We start from the raw sequence: 14,965 nt of genomic DNA, 5'->3' as shown, positions 1-14,965 counted from the left end.
AAGATACAGAGACTTTCATCTCCGTATCTGACAACAAACACTCTTGCTTAGCAACAGCTTCTAAACAGTCGGGAGCAGCTGCAAGCCTCTGTAGCTGAAGCTGTTGCTATAGCTACAGACCTTTCAGAGCTTGACTGGGGGGAAAAAAAAGCAAAGAAAAGAAACGAAAAGAATAAAAACGGCTCCTGATTTTTGCCGGTGGCTCCAGCTTGCCGGATGGTTCGCCTCCGGATAGCACAAAGTTTCCTGTACTACATTAAATGTGCTATATAAATGCAAGTTGTTGTGTTTAAAATGAAAATGAGTGGTGACTTTATTATTTTATGTATAGAAGAGAACAATGTATATTTCACTGTTGTACAGCTCATTCACCTGCCTTGTGTAAATTCAACCATTTATTGGTTCAGGGCCTAAGCCTTGGTCAGCTAAGTATGTGCATCGAGTCCGCTTGCGCAGAGAGGAGAATTATGTGGCGGTACTTGTCACATTTACTGAGATATTGGACAGAATAGGTGCACTCCAGATGATGGGGAACACGAGGTCTACTTACAGGAGTGACAGGTGACGCTGAACCTGAGAAACTAGATTCTGTACAAGCCCCAAAACATAAGTTACTGAGGTTCTATTAAGCACTTTAGCTGCTGCTTTAGGTAGAGCATGTTGTAGAATATATATTTTATACATTCTGCTGAGAGCGAGTAGAGAGGGCCGTACGGAGTGCATGTTTCTGAGTTAAGTAAGGAATAAGGTGACCTTTCTTTCTTTATCTGCCTGTTTATGGGTACAATGACTGTATTTCAGGAGAATGCAGCTCTCTGTGATGAAATTGCTTACATAGAGCAGAAATTCGTCCGAACCAAAGCGGAAAGACGGTAAGGAATATTTTCACATGCTGATGTTTATGCTTTGTACTTTAGTTGCCTAGTCCCGTGGCTGACTGGTTATCCATTGTGCAGTCTAAATTAAGGTCTAACATTGTTGCGCTCAGCACTGACCCAAAACTGGGTGATAATCATTGAAAATTTACATGAGTTACAGCTTTTGTGCTGTAAAATTGTTTTATTGAAGCATTTAGAATTTAAAAAAATATTTACACTTATTAATTCACCAAAGAAAATATTCATATTGGAAGCTGAAAATCTGTCAACAGATTTTGCTAAAAAATATATTTTTGCAATTAGCAGAATTTTGTAATTTTCCATTCTTTACCTCTTTATTTCATAAAATCTAATTTGGTTTAATTACTGGTACGTAAAAAGGATGTTTCTAGTCATGATGTTGTCCCTCTCTCTTTAAATACACCGTAGGTTCCTATTAAAGAGGCTATTGCAGCACCAGAGCTTAACTGATGGGACTGAGCTTGCAGGACCCACCAGCACCGTGCTTACCCCTCCCGTGTACAGTGTCCCTGGCGGAACCAGCCAAGTATCAGGAGTGGCGAGCCTCCCCACGACACCAGTTACCAGTACTTCAGTAGGAGAGGAGGCAGTGGGGAAAAAGTCAAAGAAAGACAAGAGAGACAAAGGAAAAGATAATGGCAAAGATGATGGTAAGCCTTTGGGTCTCCTGTATGCACTGCGGGAGTGACCAGTGTACTTGGTTGATGCACAGTGGTGCATTCACGAGTTGGTGTCAGAAAGCAGAGCACGTGTTTGATGTATCTGCTGCTGACTGTACAATTGTTCACTTCCGCCTGAGCGTCCGGCGTCAGTACAGATCATTTCACCTCACTGAGCATGGAGTGCAGATTCTTTTAGCAGCCCTTTAACTAAAACTATTGTTTTGCCTGTCCTGGCACTGCTCTGCACACCCTGCTATTGTTAGAGACGGAACAGACACGGAGGGAGATATTGTCTCGGGTGCAGGGCAGCAGGGTCGAGACTTGAGGTGGGAGGTTGGGATTCAAAGACCGAGATTGTGGAGGAGAAGGACAGAAGGATCAGTCAGAGGAGGCTTTAAATCTTTTGTCAGCTGTAGAATAACTCAAAAATAGATTTGGAACAAAATGTGAGGAGAGCCACCGTGCTCTCAGCGAGCCGCTGATTGCTCCAGTGGAGCCTCTCTGTTCCCCCAGTCTTCGCTTTGGGCCAGAGGGCAGGTCCTATTATGGTCGATAATTGAGATTCTGTTGTAAACTATTTTGAAAGCAAAGTTGCAGACGTATTTCATTTGACTTATCCAAAAGAATGCTGTTTCCGCTCCCCCACCCCCCCCCCCCCCCAAGTTTTCTCGTGCTCTGAACACTGATGTTGCTAGCCTTCTGGAACTTGCACAAGTTGCCATTCTTTATTCATGAGGCTGGACAGTGGGTCTCAGCAGGCTATTTTACCTTGGGGGCCGTCACAGCCAGTCTTGACCTGACATGCAGGCTTTCCGGCAGGACTCACTGGGTAGTAATCGGGAGCTTGCTCTTTACATGGGTGTTGAAACCACTTGTAGCACCCCAGATGCTGTGCTGTCTGAGTTCAGCTTACACACCACAGTATTTGGGACCTTCTTGGTCTGAATGGCTCAGTAGTGCAGCGGGCAGTGTATTCATTGGGCAAGCTTTGATTTTTAATTAATATTGGCCCAGAACTTGGTGTCGGGGGCTTGCCGCGCGTGCAAGCCCCCGATGTGCACTTACCCGACGTGCCGACATCTGAAATAACAACAGAAAATGCTGGAAAAACTCAGCAAGTCAGGCAACATCCGTGGAGAGAAATTTGAGTTGACGTTTCGGGTTTGACCCTTCTTCAAAACTGGAGAGAAAAGGAACTAGATCGAAGGCAGGGCTGCGATCGGACAAAAGAATAAAAGAACCAAAAGAAGTAAAAGAGATAGAAGCTAGACGAGATGGTAATAGGCTGTGATTAGGTGTAAAGTGTACTGGCAGGGCAAAAGATAGCTGCCATGTGTGAGAGAGAAACAAAAGGAAAGGGGGGGGGAAAGGAAAGGAAAGGAGTGGAAAAATATAAGTGAAAATGAAATAGGGGCCGAGGTTATGATCTGAAATTGTTGAACTCGATATTGAGACCGGAAGGCTGCAGACTGCCTAATCGGAAGATGAGGTGCTGTTCCTCGAGTTTACGTTGAGCTTCCTCGAGGAACAGCACCTCATCTTCCGATTAGGCAGTCTGCAGCCTTCCGGTCTCAATATCGAGTTCAACAATTTCAGATCATAACCTCGGCCCCTATTTCATTTTCACTTTTTCACTTATATTTTTCCACTCCTTTCCTTTCCCCCCCCCTTTCCTTTTGTTTCTCTCTCACACCTGGCAGCTATCTTTTGCCCTGCCAGTACACTTTACACCTAATCACAGCCTATTACCATCTCGTCTAGCTTCTATCTCTTTTACTTCTTTTGGTTCTTTTATTCTTTTGTCCAATCGCAGCCCTGCCTTCGATCTAGTTCCTTTTCTCTCCAGTTTTGAAGAAGGGTCAAACCCGAAACGTCAACTCAAATTTCTCTCCACGGATGTTGCCTGACTTGCTGAGTTTTTCCAGCATTTTCTGTTGTTATTTCGGATTTCCAACATCTGCAGTATTTTGCTATCCGACATCTGAAACCTGGCCCGCAGTGGATTTCCTGTCAGTGGCCCGGTTCTGATGTCGGCGCGCTGTGCTAACCTGACCCAGCGGCGTAGTTAGTGCGATGTGCCGGCTGGGATCAGGTGAGCACTGTTCAGCCAATCAGGGGAGGGGAAACTTCATTCATAAGTTTGAGAGTAAGAACTGTCAAACTCATGAAAAGTACTGTACCCCTAAACACTACTTAAACTTTAAATAAAATTTTAAAAAACATCCCAATCATTAAATTAAGTATAAATAAGTTTAAAAAAATAATTTAAACAATTTTTTTTTTGAAAAAAATAAATTTTTAATAAAAAAGGGTCTAAAACTAAACTTACCTTATTGTAGATTCTTTAAAATAATAAACCTGTGGGGGAAAAAAAAAAATTCTGAATTGCACTAAAACACCACTTACCTATAAAAATAAATACTTACGTGTGCTTTTTACAAGCGTAAAGACCGGAGGCCTTTACACATGCGCAAATCCCCCAAAACAGCGGAAATCCAAGACGCACGCGCTGCCTCCTACAGTGAAGCAAGCCACCTACAGTTGGCATGAAAGCAACAGTCGTTCCACACTCACCTCTTTCCTGAGGCAAGCTTGCAGCCGAGGCTGGGAGGCCACATCTTTGGGTAACGAAGGAGGGGCGGAGGTGCGTCATCGTTTGGGTCACCACTTGGGGTTTAGGGCAGGTATTTCCCACCTGGCTGATTTCCTAGATGGCATAGTTTAGAGGAGGTTTACCTTCTATTTGAGGAAACACTCACGGAACTCACAGGACCCTAGCCATGGGCAGCTAAATGGCACATCTCGGTACTGAATGTAACCGTGCTCCCAAGCAAACAACACCAATCCAACTCAATGTTGAGTCCAGAAGGCTGTAAAGTGCCTAATCAAAAGACGAGGTACTGTTCATTGAAAAAGTTTAGAAGGGCCAGGACAGAGGTCAGAGTGGGAGTGGGTGGAAAATTAAAATGACAGGCAACCGGAAGCTCGGGGTTACGCTTGTGGACTGAACGGAGGTTTTCAACAAAGTGATCACTCAACCTGCATTTGGTTTCCCCAATGTAGAGGAGACCACATCATGAGCAGTGAATACAGTATACTAAATTGAAAGAAGTACAAGTAAATCGCTGTTTCACCTGGAAGGAGTGTTTGGGGCCCTGGACAGTGGGAAGGGGGGAGGTGAAAGGGCAGGTGTTGTATCTCCTGTGCTTGCACGGGAAGGTGCCGTGGGACGGGGAGCGGGTGTTGGGGGTGATTAAACTGGACCAGGATGTCCGGAGGGAAGGGTCCCTTCGGAATGCCGAAAGGGGAGGGGTGGGGAAGAGTGTTTGGCGCTGGAGGTGGGTGGAAATGGCGGAGGATGATCTGTTGAATATGGAGGCTGATAGAGTGGAATGTGAGGACAAGGTGAACCCTGTCGTGGCTCTGGGAGGGAGGGGAAGGGGTGAGGGCAGAAGTGCAGGAAATGGGACAGACACGGTCGAGGGCCATGTCGACCAGGGTGGAGGGGAATCCTAGGAAAAAGGCAGACCTATCGAAAGCACTGGTGTGGAAGGTGGCATCGTCGGAACAGATGCGATGAAGACGGAGAAACTGGGAGAATGCAATAGAGTCCTTACAGGAAGCGGGGTGGGAGGAAGTGTAATCAAGGTAGCTGAGGGAGTCAGTGGGCTTATAGTGGATATTAGTCTATAGCCTATCGCCAGAAATGGAGATAGAGAAGTCATGGAAGGGAAGAGTCGGAGATGGACCATGTGAAAGCGAGGGAGGGCTGGAAATTTGAAGCAAAGTGAATGAAATTTCCAGTTAGGTGCAAGAGCAGGAAGCGGCACCAATGCAGTCGTCAATGTACTGGAAAAAGAGGCGAGGGAGGGGACCTGAGTAGGACTGTATTCTGTTGTCAGAGGGTGTTTGCTAATGGTGTCCTTGGCTTACCTGGAACAACCTTCCCATTTCACTCTTGGTACAACAAAAGGGAATGTACTCCCTGTCTCCTCTACTTGCTTCACATTCTGCCAGTCCGGTGTTGACAAACATTAAGCGTTTTTGTCTTGTTTTAGCTTGGTATTTAAGCCCCCGACCTGCACTTACCTACCGCGCCGGCTGTTGTGCGGTGGGCCCGCGTGGGATTCCGATCCTGGGCCTGCTCCAGCTGCCGGTGCACAGTGCTTGTGTATCCCAGGGGCGCAGTTAGTTCGTAGCGTCCCCTGAGATCACGTGGGCCATGGGGAGCCAATCGGAGCAAGGAATCTCTATTCATAGATTTGACAGAAAGCCGAAGTAAAACTTCAAATAAATTTTTTAAAAAACATCACATTTTAAAAATAACTATATATAAATTACATAAATTAACTATTTTAAACAAAAATTTAAATTTTTGAAAAAATTAAAGGTTTTAACGGGGCTAAAAATAAACTTACCTGTCTTTAAAGTATTTTAAAATGATGAACCTGTGGGGAAAAAAAAATGTTTTAATTTTACTTAATTAACCCCTTACCTTGTTAAAAGCAGGCCTTGCGACTGCTTTTTCCACACGCCGCTGCTAGGAACTTACCCGCATGGAGAAACCTATAAAAACATCGGAAGTTCCAGGTCTATGCGTTGCCTCTCCGGCGCACGCGTTTGACCTCCGAACCCCTTCAAGGGAACGGAAGTTCCGGTTTCCATGCGCAGTGCATGCGCGAAACCGGCACTTCCGTTACGGGTGAGTACACAGCGCGTACTCACCCGCGGGGACCCGAATTTCTGGCCCGTTGCTTTAATTGAGTCACAATATATAAGGAGTTCAAATCCAGATCCATGTCCTGACAAAACACAATATAATTTTTCAAGTACTCCTAGTAGTTTTGGTCTCTGAGCAGATAGCTTGAAAGAGGAGCCAAGCAATATAATTGTAACACAAATAACTGTGCAATTTACTCTGTACCTAACCCGTGCTGTACCTGCCCTGGGAGTGTTTGATGGGACAGTGTAGAGGGAGCTTTACTCTGTAGCTAACCCGTGCTGTACCTGCCCCGGGAGTGTTTGATGGGGCAGTGTAGAGGGAGCTTTACTCTGTATCTAACCCGTGCTGTACCTGCCCTGGGAGTGTTTGATGGGACAGTGTGGAGGGAGCTTTACTCTGTATCTAACCCGTGCTGTACCTGCCCTGGGAGTGTTTGATGGGACAGTGTAGAGGGAGCTTTACTCTGTATCTAACCTGTGCTGTACCTGCCCTGGGAGTGTTTGATGGGACAGTCTGGAGGGAGCTTTACTCTGTATCTAACCTGTGCTGTACCTGCCCTGGGAGTGTTTGATGGGACAGTGTGGAGGGAGCTTTACTCTGTATCTAACCCGTGCTGTACCTGCCCTGGGAGTGTTTGATGGGACAGTGTGGAGGGAGCTTTACTCTGTATCTAACCCGTGCTGTACCTGCCCTGGGAGTGTTTGATGGGACAGTGTAGAGGGAGCTTTACTCTGTATCTAACCCGTGCTGTACCTGCCCTGGGAGTGTTTGATACTGACACTGGGTCCCTGAAATGAGAAAGTGTTCCACTTGTCTGCACTAACATCCCTCACCGTAACAGCACAAAACTCCATAAAAAAGGTAGAAAGTTTAATAAAGAAATATTTTTGTTTATTGTTCAGCCCAATCTAAATTGATTGCGTTTGGGGTGGGTAGTGCATTAAACAGCTTCTAGCTCGGGGTTATACCTGCATGGGTCAGCCAGCATTGTTCTGTATGGATATTCGCGTTCTACACACTGAGTCACTGGGACGGAGGTCTGGACCTGCCGTCAGTCACATGCTGTTACAGGAGGTACTGAGTCAGTGCCTGGATTTTCAAAGACGAGTAACTGCGTAACTTGTTATGTGTATGATTGACAGCTCCTTTTGAATTCAGCTGACAGTAATTCAAATCCACAACAACTGTTTTGGGTGGTTCTGAATTAGCTTGGACTGTTCAAGTTGGTCTCGAACTTTCACAAAGCTCCGGTCAGGACAATAAGCTCCCGCAGTTGGCAAGAATCAAAGAAAAAAAGAATAATTGTGTATACTAACGATAATTTAAAAAAATATACAGTTTAATATATAGATTGAAAACCATTTATTATTTTCCTTTTTGAGGAATTAGCATGGTTTAACATCTACTTTAAATATATGCATTATATATTGCTGTGATTTATTCATGTGTTCACCTATTGTTCAATAAATTTAATTGGCAATTAAAGCCAAAAACCAGGTCTGGTGTGATGATATTCTGCCACTTCTTGGAGGACACGGAAAGACTCCTGTAGGCACAGGATAGATCCTGTAGCTAAAGAAAGTTGTTTCTGTTTCTTATCCTGGGCACACTATCAAAACTTACTTCGCTATCTGAGCCAGTGAAGATGCCCTCAGGGCTGTAGTGAGCTGCGACTCCTCTCTGCGAGTAATCAAAACTATGACAGCTGAAATATTTAGAGTAACAAGAGCAGAAAAGACCCACAAATATGTTGTCTGGGTCTCGAGGTGGAACTCGCACATGAAGGAGATTCTGGCTTCCTCTGTCCCAGCCATTACTACTGGGCAGCCCAACTTTAGAGAATTATGGCCTGAAATTCAGCCCCTGCTGGGCATGGAGACCAGTACCTCCAATCAACCTTCTACACAGCCTGCCCTTTGTAGTTCAGCTGAGAAGGCCAAGAGCGATCCAGGAGCACCCCATAATAACAGCAACACTATCAGCCTGGAAAGTCTCTGAAAATACCACAGGATCTGTCGATCCTCGTCGCAATGTGGCACTTCTCCCACACGCATTTGCGATGGGTAGATTCTCAACCTGGCACCAGACTAGGCCAGTGTCTGGACTGCCTTCCAACAGCTGGCTGGCTTCCCCAACATGACCAATCCTGTTCCTCCAGGACCTGACCACACTAACAGCTCCAACATGAGCTGACCTCCACTCCACAAAAGGCACTATAAATACAGCTCCACCCTGCACTCCATGTTTTCTCCAGATCGAAAAACAACACCGTAAATCTGATGGGGAGCCTGAAAGTGAGAGGCTGCCAGATGGAGGAGAAATGGGGACAGGTCTGTTAGTAGATCCTCAAGACTGCGACCTCTTGCAAATGTGCAAGGGCCAGGATCAATGTTCCTGCTAAGTTTTTTTGGGTGCGTGGCCCCTTTAATGGGCTGCGTGGCCCATTCAAATTATCGTGCATGCGCGTTTTTTTCCATTATAAAGCTGTTGAACGGCCTGCGCGGGACAGCTGGCAAAGCGACTCGCCTGCTGGCATCTTATATCACTCGTCCACAGCTCATGAGTTTACGTCCATTAGGAACAGGAGGAGGCCATTCAGCCCCTCAAGCCTGTCCTGCCATTCAGTTAGATCATGGCTGATCTGTATCTTAACTCCAATTACCCGCCTTGGTTCCGTGACTTGGGAAGTGGTGTTCCACAAGGATTGGTGCTGGGACCACTGTTGTTCACCATTTAAATAAATGATTTGGACTCGGGGAATTGGAAGTACAATTTCAAAAATTGGGGGGGAGCAGGGTGTGTAGTTAATACAGAGGAAAACTGCGACAAAATACAGAAGACATGAATAAACTTGTAGAATTGGCGTGTAATTGGCCAATGAACTTCAGTATAGATAAGTGCGAGGTAATACATTTTGGTAAGAATAAGGAGGCCATATATTCCTTGGAAAATATGTGTCTAAATGGGGTAGAGGAGCAGTGATCTGGGGGTACAGATACACAAGTCACTAAAAGTAGCGACGCAGGTTAATAAGGCCATAAAAAAACAAACCAAGCACTGGGGTTCATTCCTAGAGGGATAGAATTGAAAAGCCGAGAACCTTGGCTAGACCACACTTGGAGTTCTGTGAACAGTTCTGGTCTCCCTATTATAAAAAGGATATAGAGACACTGGGGAAGGTGCAAACAATATTTGCTATAATGATACCAGAATTGAGGTTCTATCTATCAGGAAAGATCGAACAGGTGGGGGCTGTTTTCTGTAGAAAAGAGAAGACTGAGGGGGTGACCTGACAGAGGTTTTTAAGATTATGAAAGGTTTTGATAGGGTTGAAGATGTTTCCACTTGTGGGCGAGACCAGAACTAGAGGCCGTCAATATAAGATAGTCACTAATAAATCCAATAGGGAATTCAGGAGAAACATCTTTACCCAGAGGGTGGTTAGAATATGGAACTCGCTACACCAAGGAGGCAAATAGCATAGATACATTTAAGGGGAAGCTGGATAAACACATGAGGGAGAAAGGAATAGAAGGATATGTTGATAGGGTTAGATGAAGAGGGATGGGAGGAGACTTCTGTGGAGCATAAACACTGGCACGGACCTGTTGGGCCGAATGGACTGTTTCTGTGGTGTAAATACTTTGTAACCCTTAATTCCCTTATCTAACAAAAATCTATCCATCTCCGTTAAGAAATTTTCAATGACTCCTCTCAGTCTTGTTAGCTTTTTGGGGGAGAGAGTTCCAGATTTCCACCACCCTGTGTGTGAAGAAGTGCTTCCTGACATCACCCCTGAACGGCCTGGCTCTAATTTTAAGGTTCTGCCCCCTTGTTCTGGACTCCCCCCACCAGAGGAAAAAGTTTCTCTCTCGCTACCCCATCAACTCCTTCAATCACCTTAAACACCTCGATTAGATCACCCCTTAATCTTCTAAACTCGAGGGAATACAAGCCCAGTCTGTGGAACCTGTCCTCACAATTTAACCCTTTTAGCCCCGGGATCAGTCCGGTGAATCTGCGCTGCTCCCCCTCCGAGGCCAATATATCCTGCCCGAGGGGCGGGGCCCAGAACTGAACCCAGTGTCCAGATGGGGTCTAACCAGAGCTCTGTGCAGCGGCAACATAACTTCACCCCTTTGTATTCCAGCCTCCGAGATAAAGGCCAACATTCCATTAGCATTTTAAATTATTTTTTGTATTTGTCCACTAGCTTTTAGTGATTTCTTTACTTCGACCCCTCAATCTCTCGGCTCCTCCACAGTTCCCAGCTTCTCGCCATTTAAAAAATATTCTGATCGATCTTTCTTGGGTCCAGAGTGGATGACCTCATGGTTTCCCACATCGAACTCCATCTGCCACAGTTATGTCCACTCACTGAATCTATCAATGTCCCTTTGCAACTTTCTGCTCCCATCTACACTATTTACTGTTCCACCTAACTTAGTGTCGTCAGCAAACTTGGATATACGGCTCCCTATTCCTTCATCCAAGTCATGGATAAATACAGTGAAAAGCTGAGCCCCCAGTACAGATCCCTGGGGGATACCACTGGTCACATCCTGTCAATGAGTACACACCCATTGTCCCTACTCTCTGGTCCTATCTCCTAACCAATTCCCTACCCATGTCAAAAGGTTGCCTCCAATTTCCATGCACTTTCATTTCTGCTAACAGTCTCTTATGTGGAACTTTATCGAATACCTTCTGGAAATCCATACAAATAACATCCATCGACACTCCCTTATGTACCACATTAGTGACCTCAAAAAAATTGACGAGGTTTGTTAGACATGACTTGCCCTTTAGAAATCCATGTTGGCTCTCTCTGATCAGCTCTTTGATTCCTGCAGGCCTTTTGGGCCTGCCCACTGGAGAACGAGCCTCCCTGGCAACGTGTCAGCGGCAGACAAAAGAAGATGCCCCCTGGCGCAGTCTGCGTGGATGGAGCAGCTGTGGACCAGTGGACCAGTTGGAATGTACAATCTCCGGCTGGGGGCACTGGGCAATCGAGCCCTTTCCTGGAAGCTGGCACATCCCCTCATCCGCAACATCAAATGTAACCACAAGCGAACTGAGGCTTTCTCCAGTGTGACTGGGCTCCTGAAGCATCATGCACACAACTACCCAACCGTGCGAGACCCTTTGCTATCTGGCTGCGGACATTTTGTCTTAACCAAACCCGAGGGACACTGCCAGTCTATCTTGACCTGCGTGTGGCTCCCAGCGTGTACCGACAATCCCAGTGTGCCATCCAGCTCTAGCGCTGTGCACTAACACTGCTCAAGTCACTTCACAAGCTGTAGGTATGCATTTTGTGCTTGATAAATGTGGTTTGGTAGAAGCGCTAACGTGCAATTAATTCTAGGTCCGAAAAAAGTATCAAAGAAGAAGCGAGCTGGGGACAGCAGCGCCCGGAGGCTGGTCCAGCCAATCCCTCTGGACCCCTGTGGGAGGCCGATTTTTCCAATTGTGCTTGGAGGACTGACTGTTTACAGTTTGGGAGAGGTTTGCATTCTTGTTTATTCTCTTTGATTCCAAGAGAAAGCACCACCATTGTAGGATAATCCTCGGTTTCACAATGGCAACTTAAAGATGAGTGTACTTGGCAATAAATTGGCAATCCCATTCTGAGAGGCCACATGCTGCTATGAGGAATCATAAAATCTCACTATCGAACCCGTGCTGTACCTGCCCTGGGAGTGTTTGATGGGACAGTGTAGAGGGAGCTTTACTCTGTATCGAACCCGTGCTGTACCTGCCCTGGGAGTGTTTGATGGGACAGTGTAGAGGGAGCTTTACTCTGTATCTAACCCGTGCTGCACCTGCCCTGGGAGTGTTTGATGGGACAGTGTAGAGGGAGCTTTACCCTGTATCTAACCCATGCTGTACCTGCCCTGGGAGTGTATGATGGGACAGTGTAGAGGGAGCTTTACTCTGTATCTAACCCATGCTGTACCTGCCCTGGGAGTGTTTGATGGGACAGTGTAGAGGGAGCTTTACTCTGTATCTAACCCGTGCTGTACCTGCCCTGGGAGTGTTTGATGGGGACAGTGTAGAGGGAGCTTTACTCTGTATCTAACCCGTGCTGTACCTGCCCTGGGAGTGTTTGATGGGACAGTGTAGAGGGAGCTTTACTCTGTACCTAACCCGTGCTGTACCTGCCCTGGGAGTGTTTGATGGGACAGTGTAGAGGGAGCTTTACTCTGTACCTAACCCGTGCTGTACCTGTGCTGGGAGTGTTTGATGGGACAGTGTAGAGGGAGCTTTACTCTGTACCTAACCCGTGCTGTACCTGCCCTGGGAGTGTTTGATGGGACAGTGTAGAGGGAGCTTTACTCTGTACCTAACCCGTGCTGTACCTGTGCTGGGAGTGTTTGATGCTGACACTGGGTGCCTGAAATAGAAAGTGTTCCATTTGTCTGCACTAACATCCCTCACCTTAATGAGCACAAAACTCCATCAAAAATAGGTAGAAAGGTTATTAAATAAATATTTGTTTATTGTTTAGCCCTGTCTAAATTGATTGTGTTTAGAGTGAGCAGTGCAGCTTCTAACTCGGGGTTATGCCTGCATGGACCAGTCAGCATCGTTCTGCACTCTACACAGAGTCACTGGGATGGAGATCTGGACCCGTCACCAGTCGGGAAGGAGGGTAACGGTTCCCCCCACTGTAAGCCGCTTCCTAACGCCCAGCAGGGGCGCAGGTCAGCCATGATTTTGCGAGGTGATGTTAGATGGCACTTGAAGACCCAAAAAAGAGGAAGGGGGTGGAATACCTGAGAAGACGGGTATTGGGGAACCCCTGATTCCTAAGCAAGTTGATCCAGTGAGTTCGCTGATTTTAGGCATGGAGCTAGAATTATCCTCAGAATCCCTGGACTATGAAGGGAGCAAAAATCAGCCTGGGTTCCTACGCCTGACTGCCACCCAGCAACTCCCTTCCCCACCCCTCGGCTGGTAAGTGCCCATATATGGGTGTCTGATGAGGCTGTTGGAGTCTGCTTATGATGCCCACCCTCTGTGCTTGAATAACACAGAAAGAAAGGACTTGCATTTATTTAGCGCCTTTCACAGTCTTAAGACATCTCAAAGTGTTTTCTGGCCAATTAAGAACTTTTGAATTGTAGTCAATGTCGTAATGTAGGAAAAGCAGCAGCCAATTTGCACACAGCAAGCTCCCACAAACCGCAGTGTGATAATCACCAGATAATCTGTTTTTTAGCGATATTGGTTGAGGGATAAATATTGGCCAAGACACCGGGGAGAACTCCCCTGCTCTTCTTCGAAATAGTGCCATGGGATCTTTTATGTACACCTGAGAGAGCAGACGGGCTTTAGTTTAACGTCTCATCCGAAAGATGGCACCTCTGACAGTGCAGCACTCCCTCAGTACTGCAGTGGAGTGTCTGGAGAGGGACTTGAACCCACAACCCTCTGACTCGGAGGTGAGAGTGCTAGCCACTGAGCCGCGGCTGATACCTAGCTCTCTCATAGCTCTGACATTTTCCTGGCTTACGTGTGAGGGGTACCTGGAAGCTGATGGTATGTGTGGAACTGCTAAAAGTGAGTGTCTGCAGGAGAAATGGGGGGTGGGCGGTGGGGTGGTGAAATCTGCTGGTTTTGTTTCAACACACGCGTTTCACTTTGAAGTATTTTGCACTCTGCTCAACCGGGAATTACACAGCTGAAGAAGTGCGCAGTGTGACAATCGACGGTGACTGTGCTCGGGTGATGGGATCCCAACCGTGCGACTCATTACCATGGTAGCTTGTAGCACGGGTCATCGACTGCCCGCTATCCAATCAGGGTCCATTCTTGTGGTGCGCACCTGTCCCTGTGGAGCTGGCATTGGGAATGACTGATTACACACTAAACTCTCTACTTTTGGATGTTAGATCATTGCGGATCGCTCAGGTTTCTGTGATGAGACGGCGATCTATCCCGTGGGGTTTTGCAGCACCCGGATCTACGCCAGTATGAAGAACCCCGACCACAAGTGCCTGTACACCTGTCAGATCAAAGATGGTGGAACTGGACCACAGGTATTTCAAAAAACATAACGTACAGTTTTTCACGATTGGTATTGCTGCGCAATGATGCAGATTACATTTTTGTGAAATATTTCCTAAAGTTTTGAATCTGCATTTTGTTGCAGGATATCCTGTAACGATGTGGGTGTCAATGTTCCCTTTTATTTTTTTTGGATGCACGGCCCATTCCATTCAAATTACTTGGCATGCACGGTTTTTCCCATTTAAAAGCTGGTGAGCCGGCTGTGCAGGAGCTCCAGAGCACTGTGCGGCCGCACAGCTTAAAGAGAACATTGGCGGGTGCCCTGTACTGTTGGTGCGGGTGCCCTGTACTGTTGGTGCGGGTGCCCTGTACTGTTGGTGCGGGTGCCCTGTACTGTTGGTGCGGGTGCCCTGTACTGTTGGTGCGGGTGCCCTGTACTGGTGGTGCGGGTGCCCTGTACTGGTGGTGCGGGTGCCCTGTACTGGTGGTGCGGGTGCCCTGTACTGGTGGTGCGGGTGCCCTGTACTGCTGCCCCGACCCCCGGTCCCGAGTCCCACTTCCTTGCCGTGAACTCCCTTGCCATGGCTCACCCCCTCCCCAGCCACTCCCTTGGGCTGAATCAGACTATTTGCCCTCATGGCCTCCTCTTGGCCTTGAGCTGAGCG

General features: G+C 46.9%; 1 protein-coding gene across 2 annotated transcripts in view; it reads left to right on the top strand.

Moving 5' to 3' along the window:
* The window catches only part of tbrg1 (transforming growth factor beta regulator 1), a 76,200-nt gene that overhangs the window by 31,268 nt on the left and 29,967 nt on the right, over nt 1–14,965 (top strand). For both annotated transcript variants that reach the window (XM_085970132.1, XM_085970134.1), the window contains exons 8-11: nt 802–872; nt 1,308–1,549; nt 11,653–11,792; nt 14,183–14,329. In XM_085970132.1, the coding sequence (XP_085826258.1) occupies nt 802–872; nt 1,308–1,549; nt 11,653–11,792; nt 14,183–14,329 (600 nt within the window). The remainder of the gene's footprint in view (nt 1–801; nt 873–1,307; nt 1,550–11,652; nt 11,793–14,182; nt 14,330–14,965) is intronic.

Source organism: Somniosus microcephalus, chromosome 29, assembly GCF_052327205.1.
Source record: "Somniosus microcephalus isolate GS21.2 chromosome 29, FLI_Smic_1.0, whole genome shotgun sequence".
NCBI lineage: Eukaryota > Metazoa > Chordata > Chondrichthyes > Squaliformes > Somniosidae > Somniosus > Somniosus microcephalus.
This window is presented reverse-complemented; position numbering and strand designations above follow the sequence as displayed.